General features: G+C 39.7%; 1 protein-coding gene across 5 annotated transcripts in view; it reads left to right on the top strand.

Moving 5' to 3' along the window:
• TCF7 (transcription factor 7) overlaps nt 1-15,038 on the top strand; it is a 1,045,913-nt gene that overhangs the window by 761,501 nt on the left and 269,374 nt on the right. For all 5 annotated transcript variants that reach the window (XM_044069246.1, XM_044069244.1, XM_044069247.1 and 2 more), the window contains one exon: nt 12,768-12,881. In XM_044069246.1, coding sequence (XP_043925181.1) covers nt 12,768-12,881 — 114 coding nt within the window. The remainder of the gene's footprint in view (nt 1-12,767; nt 12,882-15,038) is intronic.

The raw sequence follows: 15,038 nt of genomic DNA, 5'->3' as shown, positions 1-15,038 counted from the left end.
GTTTTGGAGACTTTTCTTCATGTCTTTGTGTCCATCTCCACAAAGACATGAAGAACACCTGACTCCCAGCTACCAGCCCTTAAACGGTCTAAATATACAAAGTACCTGAACAGTTACAATTTCTGTATAAAAACTCTGTGGCAGACCCTTTTGTGTTATGCTTGTCTACAGACAAACCCTTTAAGTTCCTTCCTGCTGCAAATGCTCTTCCCTCAGACAAACACAGCAGAGCAATGGATAGACTGGGAAAAAAGGTTTAGCCGTCTTCCACTCTTGAGTTTTAGAGCCCTGGATTATCAGACCCAAATGGCTAAATACTTACTGTTCATTCTAGAAATTTTAAATGAAACAGTGTCCTTCCCCAGAGGAACCAGGCAGTAAACAATAGGCCTTATAGTTTCATAGTTTCATAGTATAGAACTAGGCTATCTGCCCTGGGGCATTTGTAAGCCTAGCCATAGTGATGTGGCTTTGGCCACCCCATGAAATGGTACAAAAAATATACAGAATACATTTAGAATACTGTGCCTCTGTCTAGTAGTGACACAATGAAGGTCCCTTTGTATAATAGAATTAGTTTACTGTGCCCCTGTCTAGCAGTGACACAGATGTGACCCCTGGGGTAAACTTACGATCTCCCATCTACTCATCAAGATTTCTCTTGAAGAGAGTCAGTGAGGGGCTCTGCCTAATACGAACTGGGTTCTTGTTCCAAAGCATGGGAAGCCTCTGGGTTATGAATCTATCCCTCCAGCATGTCCTATTCATACTTGTGCCAAGGTTTGAGTCTTTAGCTCTTGTGGTCCTGATGGATTTGGATTTTTTGAGGTGGAGCATGTCCATCAGATCCTGATTGGACATGGCCTTGTACGTCAGGCAGAGATCACCTCTGAGCAGGCAGTATGCTACTGAATAGAGCTGAAGTTTCTTTAGTCTGGCAGAATAAGACATATGTTGGAGACCCTTGATCCTCTTGGTGAGGTACTTTTGTGGTCTCTCCAGCTGTTGCAAATGCCGGGTGAGGTACATACCAAATGGGGCATTGTACTCAATCATGGGTCTGATGAGGGAGGAATATAGGGGTACAATGACATCCTTGGATCTGGATGTGAATCCATTCATGATGAGGTGTGCAAGGTAGAATGTTTTTCTAACCACTTTGGCAACGTGGGTGTCAAATGAGAGGTCGCTGTCGACTTGGGTCCCTAGGTCTCTGATTACTTTTTCCGTACTCAGTGGATTGCTGTCTATCTGATAATTTGTGGGTACTTTGTTTTTCCCAAAGGGGATGAATATACCTTTTTTGGCATTTAGTTTAAGGCCGTGACTCCGGCACCAGTTGTCCGTTTCTGTGAGGCCTTTTTGTAGGATGTGTGTGTCTGCTGGCGTATTGACTATGGCGCCTACTTTGCAGTCATCTGCGAACTTTGTCAGCCACAGCCCTCCCATGTTTGCTTTAACATCTGAGAAATAAATGCCGAACAAGAGGGGTCCCAGGACAGATCCCTGTGGGACACTACTTCTGACTGGCTTTGAGTCTGACATTGCTCCAGCGATTTTAACTTTATGGGTTCTGTCCTTTAGCCAGTTTGCAACTCATCTAGTGACATAAGGGTTTACTTTTAAGCTGTTGAGCTTATCTATGATGCCTGAGTGGGGTATTGTGTCGAAGGCCTTAGCCAAGTCCAGGTATGCTGTATGGACTGCTTTGCCCTCATCAATGGCTCTAGTGACTGTTTCGAAAAAGTCAACCAGGTTTAAAAGGCAGGATCTGCCCTTTACAAAGCCAAACTGGGTGGGGTCAAGTGTCTGTAGGTCCCCTGTGTCTCTGTTTATGAGTTCCATAATGATTCTTTCCATAGCTTTGCAGACCAGGCTGGTTAAGCTTAATGGGTGGTAGTTTCCAGGGTCTGTAGAGGCACCCCCCCTTGTGGAGTGGGGCCACTGTTGCTGTACGCCAGTGTTCAGGTACATATCCCGAAGTAAGGCTAAGGTTAAATAGCATTTTTATGTGTGGGTTTAGCTCCTCTTGGAGTTCACGTAACACGCAACCCGGGATACCGTCAGGTCCCATTGATGCTGTGTTTTTTGCTTTGTTTAGGGTGGTTCTCACTTGGACATCTGAGATGACAGGGAGATTACATTCAGCTGGGATAAGTATTTCTTCTTTTGGGGGTGAAGGAGGGGAGACATTTGCACTGAACCTGTCAGCCAGAATGTTGGCAATATCTGTGGGTTCAGTGTATTTTTTGTTGTTTTGAACCAACTCTGAGCATATCTGAGGGTTTCCGCCCACTTATCTATGGTGGCTCAGGCCTCCCAAGTGGCTAGGCACAGCTTAAAAATGCAGCTATACATGGTTATTTTCTCAGCCTTGGCCATAGTATATTAAGGGAAAATTGTAGACTCTCCTTTAAACTAAGATCTGTTGTTTGATCTGGAAGCTGCTAGACTTTTCAGTTACAAGAACAAGGTAACATTATGAAGGACTGTAGACAAATCTTTATCACTTCTGTGCCCAGATACCAGAGGAAATATATTGCAAAGCCCACTTCTCTTCAATCATAGGGAGACCAGACCTCCTCATAAGGTAAGAAGATGCCTAGGAAATTATTCCAAGACAAACCAGACAGAGCCTGTAGATCTGGGAGGACTCCCTAACCAGACAAGCCTACCTAAGTACCCTCTGTCCCCGTCCCCCATCCACAGACCATCCCTACCCCAATTCAAAAGGCTCACCTCCTCCCTAAAAAATGGCTTCTCAACACTTCAGACCAATGGGCTCTTTCCATTGTTCAGAACAGGTATAGCATGAATTAGAAGGAAGTTCCTCCGTTCAGTGGCATCACTCCTCCTCCTCACAATCAGATATAGTTGCTCTCTCCCATCATTTAGACCATGCTCAAACAAGGTATAGTAAAATTGGTTCCTCCACAGCATGTGGGGAAAGGGTTCTATTTAAGACTATTCCTTGTTCCAAGAAAATGAGGAGACTGGCTACCTATACTGGATCTCTCCACCCTCAACACTTTTCTCCATGTTCCATCTTTCAAGATGCTGTCCATACAAACCCTTTTACCATTTATTCTTCCACAAGCTTTCCTTGTGTCTCTGGACCTAAAGGATACCTATCTTCCCATTTCTATTCATCTGACCTATAGGAAATTCCTGCATTTTTCTACTTGGCATCCCACTTTCAGTTCTCTGCTTTGCGTTTTGGACTTTCTACAGCCCCCAGAGTTTTCACAAAGTGCCTCGTACCAGTCATAGCTTACTGCAGGACTCAGGGAATCCAGATATTTCCTTATTTAGACAACCTGCTAATTCAGTCACCTTCTCAGCAGACACTCTTGACTCATCTCAGCTTCACCCTGTTCCTGCTTCAGGGGCTGAGGCTTACTATCATCCTAAAGAACCAAGTAAGACCAGGGGTTTAGCTAGGATTTTCAAGTTTGTACTCACAGCTCTCAAACTGCTACCCCCCTCCCCAGCCAAGCTACAGCCATTCTCGTAATTCACGGTTCGCTCTTTTAGCGTTGTTGAAGAGGCATTCGCTGTAATGCCTCTTCAGTAATATAATATAGATTCACTCAAACTCGGTTCCTTGAATTGAAAATGAACCTGAACGTCAGTTCTTTGAAAAATGCAGCATGGTAGTTGGGGTAGAGGATTCATGCTTTTGTTTTCTGTAACTAAGGTACAGCTTTTGAGCTTGAGTAAATTACTAACCACCTGCTACCCCTAACTAGGGTGTTTCATTCACACACACATCCCTACCTACCTCTTAGTGCAAGAAATATGGGCAAAGCCTAAAATAAACAGGGGCAGATATTAAATAATGCTCTCGTGAACTTAGAAAGTTGCTAGAATAACAGGATTTGTGCTAGTATGAGAAAGTTGCTAGAATAACAGGATTTGTGCTAGTATGAATTTTTCTAAAGGACATGGTCTGAAACTCAAATGTCTGTCATTATTTAACAACTTCAGCCTTCAATGATTTTCTAGAAAATCACAAATTTTATAAGGAACAGACAAAAAATTCTGGGGCAAAAATCTGGACATTCTGCAAAATTTGGACAGTTGAGAGGTATGCTACCTACCTACCTCACACACACACACACACACACGCACACGCACACGCACACACACGCACACACACGCACACACACACGTAAATACCTCTCAACCTCTTAGAGCAACAAACTCATAAATAAAACTGAGGCAAAGACCCAAAAATAAGGAATTTCTTTTTAAATATTGCTCTTATAAACTTAGAAAGATAATAGAATAGTAGTAGGTAGGTCTTGCATTAGTATGAATTTTCTGAAAGGTATGAAATCTGAAACTCAAATGTCTTCCATTATTTTCTAACTTCAGTCTTTAATGATTTGCCACTAATTTGCCAGAAAACTGCAATTTTATGAAAAACGGACCAAAAATGTGATGCAAAAATATAAAATTGCCAGACAATACAGCTGGGAACCTGTCAAAAAAGGGACACCATTTTAATAGGAGCACTGTTAACTTGAGCCGCTGACAAAATTAGAGAATCTACATGCATTTCTGAAATAAAAGTAATGTATAACTCTGATCATTACAGTTATTTGTAATTGTAAACCCTCCACGTTTTTTTTCCAAAATTGCTATTTTCCGGAGGGATTATTAGGGGGAAATACACCTTCCTGACTGTATTAAATTATATTCCTTGTACAATACAGTATAGTTGTTAAGAGAGCGTTTTATATTTATTGTTTTGAACATTTTTCCAGTAAACAATGAAACAAAATGCATGTACCAATAATGACAAAACAGCCCAATTTAGAACGTTTCCATCATAAAAGTCTACTCAAACTTCTACAGTCCACCAGTATCAGTAAATATGCACAATCTCTGAACTAGTAAAAGCCATCTACATAATTCCACATTAAAGAAATCTGTAACTAATGAAGAGGCTGCTGCTAGCAAACAACTTTATATTTCATGGTTTCATGTACAAATAAAGTGCCTGTTGCCCTTGAGGAATAAATTGCCTATGTTGCATTAAAAAAAATGATACGCTAGTTATGTAATAGGGAATGGATGGCAAACTGATAACAGGTTCATAGTTACTACTAGATATCTTTGCCAAAAAGGACTACAGCATCCACCCTCCTTTACAACACGGTACAGTATCAGCAATGCTCTACCTACTGTGGGAGAAGAACGCACAGCTTTCTGTTTCAAAAGCAAGTACACTACCTGTTGTGCTATTAACAGTACAAGCAGACTCAGCATAAGCAGCACTAAACTTTAGTTCCCCTGCAGCTCTCAGCTCCTTGTAAAATGTACTCGACACTCAGCTGTATCTCTGAACTTTGCAGCACAAGAAATCTGGAAAAAGCCAACATTTATTGGGGGGGGGGGGCGCAAAAGCCCAAAAACCAGAGACACATTTTAAACATTGCTTGTATAATTTTGGAAAGCTGCTAGAATAAAATGCTGTGTTACCACCATGCATGTCTTGAACCCAGAACCATATGCACTACAGTCAGTGCAACATACCACTATGCTAAATAAGCAGTTTGAAAAATAAGAAGACTGAAACTTAATGGTTATCATTTAGATAGCTCTCAACCTCTTAGCACAAAAACCTGGACAAACAAAGCCAATAATGAGGGAGTGCAAATTCAGTTCTCACTTCACACCTTAGCACAAAAAACCTGGACAAACAACAAAAACAATAATGGGGGAAATACAACTTCAGTTCTCACTTCGCACCATAGTTCACAACTCTTAGAAACACAAATCTGAACAAAGTTCAGAAATGGTGGTGGTTAGGGACTTTAGGCTCTTCTTACCCTGAAACAAAGGTACAGGGTTTGAGCCTGAACACCTATAGCCAGCAGGTATATTATGTGGGGGGCATTTTCACACACACACACACACACACACACACACACACACACACACACACACACACACACACACACACACACACACACACACACACCTTTGCGATCACCACAATGATAATGCACACACAATTGCCTTTGCGATCACCACAATGTTAATGCACACACAATTGCCTTTGCGATCACCACAATGATAGTACACACACAATTTCCTTCACCACACCACAATGATAATCCATTCCCACACACTTACCTGATTGCCTTTGCAATCACCTCATCACAATGATAATCCATTCCGATTGCCTTGCTCTTCACATAATACATCAAGCTAATATCTCTCGCTCACAGCCAGCCGGTTCAAGTTATGCATATTTCCCACAATGATAATCCATTCCGTGCCTTTCACATAATCCAAAACATTCAAACTAACATTTCCTACTCGCAGGCAACTGGTTTAAGCTATGCACATTTCCCGCTTGATGCCAGCCAGCCGGACATGACATGAAGCTCAATTCCGACTGGCTGGTATGTAGCCATGAAATGTAACTTAAAGGAGCCAACGCTGTTTTGAAAAATATGTAATTTTTTCATTAAAAAAGCTACCCCTTCTTCTAAAGAAGTTGTACTGAAATCAGTACAGTGCGTATGCCTCCCGACGTCCCTGAGTAAGATACGAAGCTCAGGCAGGCTTTTCTGCCACAAAACAAAGTACAAAGCCTCAGCAGTTACCTCCCATCTCTACATCCTCTTTAGACCTGTACTCCAGATGACATTCTCAGGGCAATTAGTTTTATGGCAGCAACTATCCCCATTTTTCCCTCTGTCACACTCCATATGAGGAAGATCCAGTGGTACCTGAAATCCACCTGGTACCAGCATTCCCATCCCCTGGAGACCCACATTATTTCTTACCTAAGGCAGGAAATCCTTTTTTGGATTTCATAGATAAAGCTTAACCCAGGATTACCTTTCAAAATGAAGACACCACAACAGGAGTTACACACAGATGCATCGAATGATACATAGGGAGCATGGACGAGCAGCCTAAGAGTTGAGAGACTGTGGCTCAAACATCCAAGATCAGAGTACATCAGTTGGCTATACAGGTATACAGGTACTAATTCAGGCCCTGCAGATCTCCCGTTCTTGGAAACCACATCCTGTAAGAGAGTTCACAAACAACACAACTGTCATATTATACATAAACAAGCCTGGGGGGGGGTAACCATGTTGTATCAACAGTGTAGATTATCTCTCCTGACATGGGAACAGGGCATAAAAAAAACTTTCTGTCAAAGCTCTTTACATTCCTTCACAGGACAATATCCTGGCAGAATTTCAAGTCAGATCAAGATAAAATCCACATGAATGGATGCTGAACAGAGAGATCTTCCTAGACATAGTCCACAAATGGAATGGGGGAGGTTCCCCACAGATAGATCTGTTTGCTGTCCATCAACAACAAGCAACTTCCACTCTTTTGCACCAGGACGTATTGTCCTCAAGCTTGGAAAATGGACACAATGTCCTTTCCTTGAAAGGGGAGGTTCTTATATGCTTTCCTCCCATTTCTTCTTTTTCCAAAAAGACAATCCAAAAATCCTGCTGGTGACTCCTTTATGACCAAGGTGGCATTGGTTCCCCCATCTTTTCCACTTAGCCAAGGGCTATCGCAAGAAGTTATCCTACACAGAGGACTTTCCCAAACAGCATTAGAAGTTGTTACTTCAACACAGTCTGTCATCCCTCAACCTGACCTTATGTGGATAATAGGATTCCAGTTCCTTTTAGACACCAGTTTTCTGAGGATGTGCTAAAGGTTCTCCAGGAAGCAAGGAAATCTACTACTAGGACATTGTACATAGCTAAATGGAAAAGATTTACTGTATTGTGTCCGGCTAATAATCGGGACCCAGTACACTGTAATACCCCAATGGTCCTCTCCTAAAACCTATGCGTGAGGTTTTGAAATCTGGCCTAACACACACATCTGTTAAAACACACATTTCAGCCACATATGTTTGCTGGGTTCTAGCCAGGTTAGAGGTAAAACCATTCTTAAAAGATGTGTTCCACCTAAAACTCCCAAGGAAAGCTATTCCAACTGTTTGGGACCTCAACTTTGTACTGGAAAAGCTCACCCTACCGCCTTTCAATCCAGCAGCCTCTGTCTCTCTCAAATTCTCTGCCTGGAAGACCATTCTTCTGTTAGCTGTTACATCAGCTTGGATGAGTCTCTGAACCTCTCCTGTCCTAAATTTTTCATAAGGACGGAGTGTCTTTGAGGGCTAATCCATCCTTTATGCCTAAAGAGGTAAATGAACTGTCCCTCAAACAGGCCCTATATCTTGCCATGTTCTTTCCCTAATCCACAAAATAAGGGAGAAAGGATTCTACATTCTCTTGATGTGAACAGACAACTCATGTTCTACCTTGATAAGACTAAGGATATCACAAATCTGACCAATTATTTCTTTCTTTCCAAGATTCTAAGTTAGGGGATCCAGTTTCCAAACAAACTATTGTTAAGTGAATTTAAGTCCATTACCTTTTGCTGCACTCAAAATGTCAAATCCTTACTTTCTCCAGCAAGTAGCCTTTCACAAGGGTCAGGTATTCCATTAAAACGTACCTATGTTTTTCCTTTTAGTTACAAATTCCAGAATTAAAAGAACCCTTCATAGACTGGATGTTTATGGGTATCTCAGGTTCTTGTCTAAAGAGGGTGCTTGAGTTCAAGTAAACAGACTACTTGTCTGTTTTTTGAAGAGAGTGCATTAGTTCAGGAAGACGGGAAGTTTTTTGCCTCTTGTTCAAGGTAAAGACGGGTTTGCAGTGTTAAGAAAGCTCTTTCAAAATTGGTTGTTAGCTACACTGTCTTTACCCACCAAGCAACTAACCTCTGACTTGTGCCTTTCAACTTCTTTTATCAAAAAATAGTGCTGGGAGGGCCAAACGACCAAACTCATGGACAATTTTTAAGTAGTACTGTTTTACTTTAAAAAAGTTAATATAACAAAATAGTTTATGCCAATGTGCATTTTCTGAACAAGAGGAAATATTAAACTCTAATGTCTGGCATTATTGACTGACAGGAATTTGTAATTATTTACCAGAAAATCAAAAAAAATTATGAAAGACAGGACAAAAATGTGAGACAAAATCAGAGACATTTTGCTCAATTCTGGACAGTTGGCTAGTATGCACCAAGTTGAAAATACTGCAGTCACCAAGGATGTGGCTGCATCCAATGCCTATTTTAAGGATTTATCCACACATTTGCACCATGGCCAGTCACCAAGGATGTGGCTGCATCCAGTGCCTGCTTTATGGATGTATCCACACATTTGTGCCATGGCCACTTGGTCATTTGTTCACACATGTACTGACCATTATGTTTAGAGTATGATTGTAGGATTCTGATTACCTTTCATGTCTCAGTGTTTCAGAACTTAACCTTGTAAAGCCTTTTCCTCGGGCCTCCTTCCAGCCCCATTTCGGAGTTTTCTTCTTCCAGTATCAGCAGAAGGATTTTCCTGTAAGTCAAACGAATGGAAAATTTTATAGCAAACTAGGGAGTGCAGTAGTTAGGAATGCCGTCATAGCCCAGCATGTCACATCACAACATGCACTGACAGAAACAAAGCATGTAGCAGCCTGTAAAAGTGGGAATTTACAGTTTTCATAACTGTGCTAAGTTGGGTATATCAGGAGAGTAAATGCTGAGAGTTCTCTACTATAGTAATGAAGTCAAAAGTGAACAATGTGGTAAAGTGAAGCAGGTAAAACCAAGTAGCAGCAAAAAACAACCAATGCTTCACAACGTTGAAATAGTTGAAATTGTTTAATAAAACAAATGATAGAGCTTTCAGATAAAATCCTTCATCATTGTTACAGCCAAATTCAAGAAAGTACAGATTTTATATGTTTTTAATTAAATCACATGACATAACCCACCCTATCAGAAGTAAAGCATTCATTAAAAACTTGAGTAAAACCCAAATACATAAAATAATTTTCATGTTTAGTTTAAATCTTCACATTTTGTTGTTTATATTTCAAAATAGATTTAATAGTAACCTGTTTATTTAAACCAGGACATAAATCTGCCTACATACGTATGATCCATTCATACTTCTTCATTTCTAATTTGTTGTTAATGTCCCCACACCTCACATCAGGATACACAACTTTAATTGCTCTAAAGTTAAATGTATGTGTTCCATCATTATCTTGTATATGTTTAGCCAAAGCATTTCTCATTACCCCTCTACAAATATCAGACTTATGCTCCACAATCCTATCCTTTAGTTTCCTTGTGGATTTCCCTACGTAAAAAGCTGGGCAATAGCTACAGTCCGCTAAATAAACAATTAGAGGGGTATTACATGTAGCACTGCATTTAAAGATAAACCTTTTTTGATTAAAAGGATGTAGGAACTCATTTGATGTGTATATATCATTACAACAAGAGCAATTGTGACACGGGGCACTACCTTTCTTATTAAAACTGGCATGCCTTTTCTTGTTCATAGAAAGATCCTTATAACAAAGACGTTGCTTAAGGTTACTGCAATTCCTATATGTGAAATGTGGTTTCTCAGGTAACCACTGATTCACTCCGGGTAAAGCTTTTAAAATACTCCAATTGTTCATAATAATCTTTTCAACTGCTTGACTACCCCTACAATAAGTCATAAGATATCATAGGGGTTGTGTATTGCTATCAGTATGTGTATTCATGCCCATATTATGTTGATTGGAAAAATAAGGTCGAGCATCCCCCTGTCTTTAGTCTCATTACCTCATTCTTAAACGCTTCTAACTGTTTGGAACTATACCCACTTGTCAAAAATTCCTTCGCCATCTCAGTCATCTGCCTTTCACACACATCCTGTCTGGTGTTAAGTCTGCTGGCTCATATGTACTGACTTTTCACAATACCTCTAAACGTGTGAGCCGCATGCATACTTTCCCTATGTAAATATTTATTAGTATGCACATCCTTTCTATGAATGCTTGTATCTATTAGGGGACCATCAAACCGAATCTTGACGTCCAAAAAATCAGTTTCAGTAGAAGAGGCATTCATTTCAAACCATAGAAAATCTGTTGCCTGATTTAAATAAAACAGAAAATCACTTAGTTCATCTCGTTTACTACCCTAAATCATAAACATGTCGTCAACGAAAAGTTTGTAAAAAAGTACCCTAGAAGCATAGTGATTCTGATCCTTATAAACATTGACATCCTCCCATTTACTTGATGTTAAACTAGCATACATGTCGGCGATGAGAGTACCCATCGCCACAGCGGATGTCTGATGGTATATCTGTTGATTAAAAAGAAAAATGTTCTCAAGTGTTAATTCCAACAACTCACAAAGCATTTCAATTTCTCTTGCATTATATTTGCCATGTTCACATAGTATTTCCCTTATCCTATCAGTGCCATACGCATTAGGAATAACTGTGAACAGAGATTTTATATCTACGGTCACAAACATAAATTGCATCTCTGTATTAGAGTTATGCCATTCATGTAATTTCATAAGAAAGTCACCTGTATCCTTTATGTAACTGCATACATGGCATAAATAGTCTTTCAGAATACTCTGTAAGTATACAGAAACCAGCTCAGTAGACCCACCCCTCCCTGAGGCAATGGGTCTCATCGGTGGTTTTTGAAGGGATTTATGTATCTTTGGCAAGCCATATAACTCAGGAATAACAGGACAGGTGACTGTAAGGAAATTAAAGATCCCAATAGAAATGTCATTCATAAATTGTAAATCATATATAGACATGTTAATTGTACTGACATGTCGATTAACATCACTCTCAGTAATTACCTAAAGGTCTGGATATCCAATACTAATTCATTCATGGCACTAATATAATCACAGAAGTTCATTACAACTATACAGCCTCCTTTGTCAGCTTCTTTGATTACAATTTTATCATTATTTTGTAAAACATTAACTGCTTCCAGTTCTTGTTTAGTCAAGTTATACATTTTACTAAACTTATTTTTATCATACAGCTGACATATTTGCTTTTTACAAAGGTCATTAAAGGTTGTAATAACAGGATCACTTACTGGTACAAAAGTACTAGATCTTTTGCACTGGTTAGTCATCTGTGAGCCAAAGTCTTTGAAAATTAACTTGAGGTTAGGATTACGAGTTAAACTAAACATGAAAATGATTTTATGTATTTGGGTTTTACTCAAGTTTTTAATGAATGCTTTACTGCTGATAGGGTGGGTTGTGTCATGTGATTTAATTGAAAACATATAAAATTTGCACTTTCTTGAATTTGGCTGTAACACTGATGAAGGATTTTATCCAAAGCTCTGTGATTTGTGATTTGTTTTATTAAACGATTTCAGCTCTGTGGAGCATTGGTTGTTTTTCAGTTCTCTACTATAGAAATCATTCCTGCAGATCCACTAGAGCAGATGAGTACTGATCTATTAAATTATTAGTTCATTATATGTGAAATTGTTTTAAGTTTTCTTATGCAACTTGTTTTGTTCTAGATGTCTTAAAAATCCAAGCATGATTCAGAGTTTTTGTGTCAGCATTCCAACTTTAGAAAATTGTTTTTCTGCTGAGAATGAGAAACACCCAAGTGCCCCACAGGGATGTACATGTAACTGTTAGCACACCCATTATATCACGATGCAGTGATAACAAGAGGCCATGTCTCATGTCCTCCCCAGACATTTGCCATTATTCACTTAACTCTGGACTCAGTGTGACTGGTAAGGAAATGCTGGTTGTAGGGCCCAAACCATCTAGAAGTACCGCACTATTTTAAAATAATTTTCAGAGGTTCATTTCACTGTTTGACCATGTAGTTTGCTGTTTTACAGGTTTCCACATCCACTAATGATTGGAACTCCAAGCATGCACTCTACAGGAATCCCTCACCCTGCCATAGTTCCTTCATCTGGGAAGCAAGACACAGAACATTATGACAGATGTTTGTAAGTAGACAAATTACAGGCCCTACAGGAGGAATGTATTTTACCACAGCTGAGTGAACCAAGTTCAGGAGCGAATGCATAGTGAATAGCCTTAAATCTTGTTTGCTGCCACTTGTTTTTGTAAGTTCCCATATTGTCTTCTTCATCGGGCTAATTGTCCATTCTAGTCAAAGCTATGCTGGCCTCTGATAGCTCCTTTTTACTTCTAACTTCTATGAGCAGGAACACTTCCTAAGTCATACTTTTTACAACATCCAGAATGATGTTATCACTTTCTTATATTGGTGTTTCTTGAGGTAGCAAGGAAGTGAAATAGGTTTGAAAGAGAGGTCATGCTGTTGGGAAGTAGAGTAAAACATTTGATTACAGGTATTATAAAGCTTCTGTTCTAGGCAAGGATTTTGGGAAAGCTGCAGTACATTCTTTGGTGCAATTGAGGACCTGTTTACAAGGAAATTTGGGCTGAATAGGGATGAGGATAGCAATGGCAGACAACTGAAGTGTAAGGAGATATGGAATAATTTACAAGGGAAGCCTGGTGTTAATGTAGAATGTTAGAGAGGCAGTCAGTGCTAGGGAGTTTTACGTAAGGGAAGAGTGTGCTGTAGGGAACCCACTCTGTGACACATAGATAAATTCATGACTACAACCCAGACAACCCAGGACTGAGTAGTAATCCAGGTATTGGAAGGGATGTAAGAGAGCAAGAGAGGGAATGAGTAACTAATGGTAGTTTACCCAGCCTGGACAGAAAGAGGTGGACTGGCCCACTGCAGTGGTGGCACCTTCTGGTGAAAGAGGGTACATGGCATGTACTGAGATTGACCAGGGATGAGGGTTTGACATCAGACAAGATGCTGCTGTTTATTAATTCCATGTACACATATGCAGATGTGTAAACATTCAGTGGTGACAGACTACAGTCAGGTGAACATGTTATCTGTCATGGGAGGGCTTAGAAAAAATGCAGCAAAAATTTCCAAACCTCCTGTGAGTGACCATTTACTGTTACCCAACTCTTGCCATGGTCAGAGGAATGTATGAGAGACAGTATGTACAGAGAAACAAAAAACAATATAGCATAGGGGAAAGGGAAGATTATAGCCTATAGTAGAGTGGGGAGTTAAAAGCGGGCAGTTACCTGCACAGTTTATTTAATTCTGTTCCTTGTGAGTATTCAGATCCCCAATGTTTTATGCTGTGATGATGATAAGACAATAGACATTATACTTACTAGATATTAACGTAAGTGAATATAAAGTATCATAGCACTGTATTTTTGTATCCGAAGTTTACTGAATTGTGAATTGAGCTTGTACATGCTTTGAAACTGTACTGAAAAGTTAATACAAAGGTAAAATATTACAGTCTACCTGATTCAAGCAAAACAGTTCAGAACAAGACAGTTTACCAGATATAACTAGCTACAATAGTATCTAAATCAGAGTCTGCTATTATTTCCTAGATCACAGTAATTTGCTCTGCATTTTCATTTTTCTAAATTATTTTTAAAAGGAGCAGTTTGTTATTGTCAGTGTCTCTTAGAATCCACCTATTTTTATGTACCAGAAGTTTGGCTTTGTTTATTTAGCTGAGGCTTTATTTATTTGTTTGTTTATTTATTACATTTGCTTAGTGGGAATGTCTAGCTGGGAGGGATCCACTCTATGTAGAATCCAAGGGAGAAAAGTTCCAGTACAAACAAGGACATACAGATGCTTATACTGCAGGCACAGTAAACCAGAAATTCATCCCTGGTTTGGCACCTATGTCTCTAATGGACACAGGTAACCTGTAAATGGTTCATCTTCCAGGCAGGCCCATGCTTACACTTATCAAGGGTATCAGAACTTGTCAGAGATTTGGGATGCATGGCTAGGCTTAAAAAGGCCCCTGTGGTCATTAGCCTAGTAAACACTTATGAACCTATGAAAAGCAAGTACATTTTATAAGAAAGTAAATATAAGCTAAGTTGAGAATGAAACACTGCAAGCATCATATGATTCTTAGTATATACAATGTGCAAAGCAGCAGAGTAGTAACAGGATTTTAGTAAACACATGGAATAAACTGACTGCTTAACAAGCATGCACCATTTACTCGTAGTAGGTTATAAAGTATGAATGCTAAGCAAAAAAATGTCGGTTGATTGGCTGA

Source organism: Protopterus annectens, chromosome 4.part0 (assembly GCF_019279795.1).
Source record: "Protopterus annectens isolate FY-2018-M chromosome 4.part0, PAN1.0, whole genome shotgun sequence".
NCBI lineage: Eukaryota > Metazoa > Chordata > Ceratodontiformes > Protopteridae > Protopterus > Protopterus annectens.
Note: the sequence above shows the minus strand (reverse complement) of the source record. Positions and strands in the feature narration are given on the sequence as shown.